The sequence below is a fragment of the Solanum tuberosum genome, unplaced genomic scaffold, assembly GCF_000226075.1.
Source record: "Solanum tuberosum cultivar DM 1-3 516 R44 unplaced genomic scaffold, SolTub_3.0 scf00354, whole genome shotgun sequence".
Lineage (NCBI taxonomy): Eukaryota > Viridiplantae > Streptophyta > Magnoliopsida > Solanales > Solanaceae > Solanum > Solanum tuberosum.
Window position 1 is genome coordinate 498,419 of NW_006239278.1, and position 4,718 is coordinate 503,136.

At 34.6% G+C, this 4,718-nt stretch overlaps 1 protein-coding gene across 1 annotated transcript; it reads left to right on the forward strand.

The window, feature by feature from the left end:
• The first annotated feature begins 600 nt into the window (after nucleotides 1-600).
• LOC102580917 (protein jagunal homolog 1) lies at nucleotides 601-3,813 on the forward strand. Its single transcript, XM_006361419.2, has 6 exons — nucleotides 601-800; nucleotides 885-940; nucleotides 1,586-1,709; nucleotides 1,791-1,897; nucleotides 3,140-3,194; nucleotides 3,273-3,813. The coding sequence occupies exons 1-6, from the start codon at nucleotides 719-721 to the stop codon at nucleotides 3,350-3,352; spliced, it is 504 nt and encodes a 167-aa protein (XP_006361481.1). The 5' UTR covers nucleotides 601-718; the 3' UTR covers nucleotides 3,353-3,813.
• Nucleotides 3,814-4,718: the final 905 nt, after the last annotated feature.

A 4,718-nucleotide genomic window follows, 5' to 3' on the forward strand; every position in this document is an offset into this window, starting at 1 on the left:
AGTTACATTATATCTTGTCTAATCACCTCCTTCAATATTTTTTTGTCCTACCTCTACCTCTCCTCATACCTACTACTCCCTCCGTTCATTTTTAGTTGTCATTTTGCGTTTTTCGAAAGTCAATTTGACTAGTTTTCAAAGTTAAATTAGATTACATTAATTCGATATTTTTAAACTAAAAATTTTGATATTCAAAAACTATATACAAAAAGTACTATAAATTACAAAATTGACATATTAATATAATGAAAAATTACATCATAAAATGTTAGTCAAAGTTTTTATCGTTTGACTCTAAAAAAAGGAAATCATGATATAACTAAAAAAAAACAGAGGAAGTATAACCAACCTCTCATACCCTCCTCACCGAGGCGTCTGGGCATCTCCTCTTCAGACGTCCAAATTATCTTAATCTCACTTTTCTCACCTTGTCTACCACATAGATCACTCCCACCTTATCCCGAATATCCGGTGTTTAAAACAAAAGGTAACTTATATTAACATTGACTTGGGTCGATAATGGGTACTCGATTCATGGATAATATGATATTACCCGACCCGGGCCACCGATTAGGAGATCTTTTAAACCGTGCGGATCCGTTCCGGGTTGGCCCCACCCGTTTAACAGACTTGGTACCATTGTTCAACAGAGACTTCGCTTGAGGCTTCAACGAAGTCATCAATCTGAGTTGTTGAGAGAGAAGAAACTGCGGAGAAGATGAATCAGAGGTCAGCCGTAAGAGGGAGGCCGTCGGGAACTGATGGCTCTGATTTCTCCTACCGCATGGTCGTTGATTCAAGTACTGTTTCCCCATTTCCGTTTCACAATCTCTCATTTCCATTTTCCATCCGATTGCTTTAATGCTCTTTTTTTTTTTTGGCAGGATACACGAAAGTTGCAAAAGCAAAGTCTCGTTTGGCCAAATTGATCATCGTTCAGGTTTGTAGATTGAATTTATGTTTTAAAAAAGTAAAATTGGGGTAGAGGAAGCAGAAATGGAGGAGAGGATTACATAGTCAATTAACTGAGCTACTGAATTTTTTAATTGTTACATAATCTCTGGTTTAATCAGAATTGGTTATTTTAGGGCTATTTTCCAGTTTTTGAGGTAGGATTTAAACAAGTTCTGAAGTTAATGGTTTCTCGGTCTAGCTCATTGCACGAGGTTTGCCTAGTGTGGTTTACCTCTGCGAGTGGGGTTTATCGAGTGCAAGGTAGTGGCTGTGGATTCACTTGACATAAAAAAGTCATGAAGTTAGTTGTTTTTAAATACACCATTACTCATCAGTTGATGTAGGCAACTGAACTTGAATTGTACTGCCATTAACGCATTGACATTTTTGTTTAGGATCCAATAGGATAGTATACTCTCGATTCCCCTATTTTAGATTTGTTGGTTAACTGCATCATTTTTTTAAAACTAGAATATTGATAGTCAAAACTAGTGGAAAGAGAGATAAATGGAGGCTTAACTAAACTAGTTATCTCGTTTCCAGTATTTTAAGCGACATGCTCTGGAATAACAATGTGTAAGCATATTAGTGTGAGATCTTTCTATTGATAATTTTGTATCGTGTGCTTCAGGTTGTCACTCAATTGATGATAGCAGCTAATGTATTTGTTTCATTATCAAAGAACAAGTCTCCCGACAGAGTTTCGGTTGTTTCCCTTGGGATTGGTTTCGTGTCTGTTGTGGCAGGAGAACTAGGTTTGCTACTGGATCTCATTTGTGATCTAATCTACTTAAACGTTCATTTTTTAATTGGACATTCCCTCTTGTTGTAATTAGGTCGAAAGAAAAGCCGATCCAATTTTCTAAAGTTTTATGTCTTTGGGTCATCGATGGCAATCCTGCTGTCAGTGGCATATCTTGCTATGAGCAATCTCCAATTGGAGGTATGGTTATGTGGCTATTCATTCCGACTAGAAAAATGATGCTTAGCTATTGTATTAGACAGAAATGTATCTACGACAGAAATATGCTAAATAGGTTTTATATTTTAGCACTATTCTCATAGTTTCTTGTTCGTCGATTGCTGTTACCATATGTGTTTCTTGTGCTTCGGTTATCACATTAGTTCATTGTTGTTACTGTTCTTTTTTGTGTATGCTATGTACTGCTTTCCAGCTTTATTTTGTTATTGTTACTGCTTTCATTTCTGTGTTCTCTTTTTCAAACTGCTTTGAGATGCTTTACTTGAGCTGAGTGTCTATCGGAAACAACCTCTCTATCTCTACAAGGTAAGGGTAAGGTTGCGTACATTCTACCCTCCCTAGACCCACTTTTGGAGTTACATGGGGTATGTTGTTGATGTTGAATAGGGACCTCTTAGTTCTTTGGCATGATTGTATTAAGAGAACCTTGATTTACTTGGATGATCTAATGGCACTTGAGTTGAATTCCTTAACTTCACTAAGAATTTCTTTTGAAGTTAAGTATTTGAGTTTTTAATGTAAAACTTAGGAAAACAATCTTCAAGTTCAAGATTTTAAATTGTAGTTTCAAGGTGTATTTGAAGGGATGTTTTTCAAATCTTGAACTTGCACTCACAAATTCTCAAGTTCCACCAACTTTTTTCCAATCTTGACTTCAAATAGTTTTTTAGAATCGAAAGAAGCAGTACTTATATTTCTTAACTTTGTAAGTAATGTTCTGATCGATAGAACTATTTCCTCCATTTACACCATGGAAAATTTTGTCACTCTAGTATGATTTTCAGGTAGTTGCTCGTTAATTTGCAGTCCAAAATAAATAAGTTGATATCACAAGTCCTTCCTTGACAACCCTTATCTTAAGAAGGTTAAAAAGAGAGTATAACCCAACTCAATAGGTTGCATAAGGCTTGATAGATTGATTAAGATGGAAATAAAAGAACGCAACTAAGCAGTAAGTATGATACTTAATTGGAGTACACAAAGCACCATCTTTACAGTGTATCTACTTTTTCCTTCCTTCAGAACCAGTCAACCTGGGGTATTTCTTCCTCAATTGCAAAAAGTCGGTCGTTGTTTTGATTTTATGTGAATTTTCTTCTTCCTTTGATCTCTTAATGACATTATTGTGTATTTGCTTCTGTCTTTGATTTCTCGTTATCATTTTGGCTTGACTAAAAATAATCTAATGATGTTATTGCGTAGGCTTTCCAAAATTTTACGAGTTTGGAAACTCTGAAGATTGCAGTTGTCCTACTAGGTAAGCTTCCTGATGCAAAGCTGGTTCTCATCATATGTTGTATACAGTTGATGTATTGACCGTGCTCTTGTTCTGCAGGATTTGTGGTGCAATTATTTGTAATTGGTACAACCATTTCTCTCATTAAAAATATGGCACCTCCTAAGAGGGCTTCTTGATTATAGTCACTCTGGTGTAACTCCAAATGTCTTTTGACTGACTAAAGAGGATACTTATATACTTTGGGATTCAACGGATATGGCGTTTTTGATTTAAGATCCGTGAGCTGAGTATCAGATCCCACTGATATACTTTGTATATCAGTGTTTCTTCTCTTCACACAAGTCGGCGTAGAGACAAGATTGTTGGATTTAGAAGGATTCATACTGGATTGCTTTGAACTCACTTATCTTTTACATTATGTTTCATTAGGTGCAACGGTTGCTGCTCGCGTGTACTTTGTATCCGACTTTGTGAGGGCACTGATTTTCCAACATTCTCTTGGGACTTAAATACACATTTTGGCTAAATACTTAATGAGGATTTTGAGAACATGGATTATGTTTATGTTTGGATGATCTTTACTTGGCTCTTGTTTGTTGAATTCTTTAACTTCACTTGGAAACAAATTTTTGAAGTTGTGTTTTGAGTTTTTCACTAACAGCTTTATAAGACTGAGTAAAGATGTTAAAATGAATTTTGTGGATAGCTTTAAAATGGGCCTATGATAGATGAGTAATCCGGTGTTTTTGATTTTTGACCCTGCTAATTTTATTATTATTTTTTTATAAAAAAAGCCTCGTTTCAAAAAAATAATAATTAACTTTTGCTTATAAGACAAACATTTATAATATTTAAGATTGCAAACTTGTTCAATTGATCAGAAATTGTCTTATAACCAAAAGTTAAAACTTAGGTGGTGTTCAGTTCAATTGAAAACTTAGGTGACATGTTCAAAATATTTCAAGATAATGAACTTATTCAATTGATCAAAAATTCCGTCTTATAGTCAAAAGTTAAAACTTAGGTGCCAGGTGTTCAGGATATCATATATCACATATAAATATATATATATATATAAAAGAGAACCTTATTCCCACCTACGTGGCGCCATTACAAACCAGAATTCTCTTTTAATTTATTTATTTCCAAAACTAGCCTTCTCTTTTCATGAAAAGTTGTGACTTTTATGAAGAGTTGCGACTTTAATGAAAAGTTGCGACTTTAATGAAGAGTTGCGACTTTTATGAAAAGTTGTGACTTTTATGAAAGGTTGTGACCTTTCCGAAGGGTTGCAACTTTTTCAAATAGTTGTAACCTTTCCGATAAGGCACAATAAACATTTGTTCACACTACCCTTTGTTGTTTATAAATAGATAGATTCTTCTCATTTTAAAGCAACGAAAATTCTGAACCTCTTCTTCTTCTTTTTCGTTTTCACAATTAAATATTTGTGTACTTTGCTCATGTTGTGTGGCTCACTGACACCATTGCTTATGTTACAGACCCTAGTATGTATTTTTACAGTCATTAATTTATGCTTAT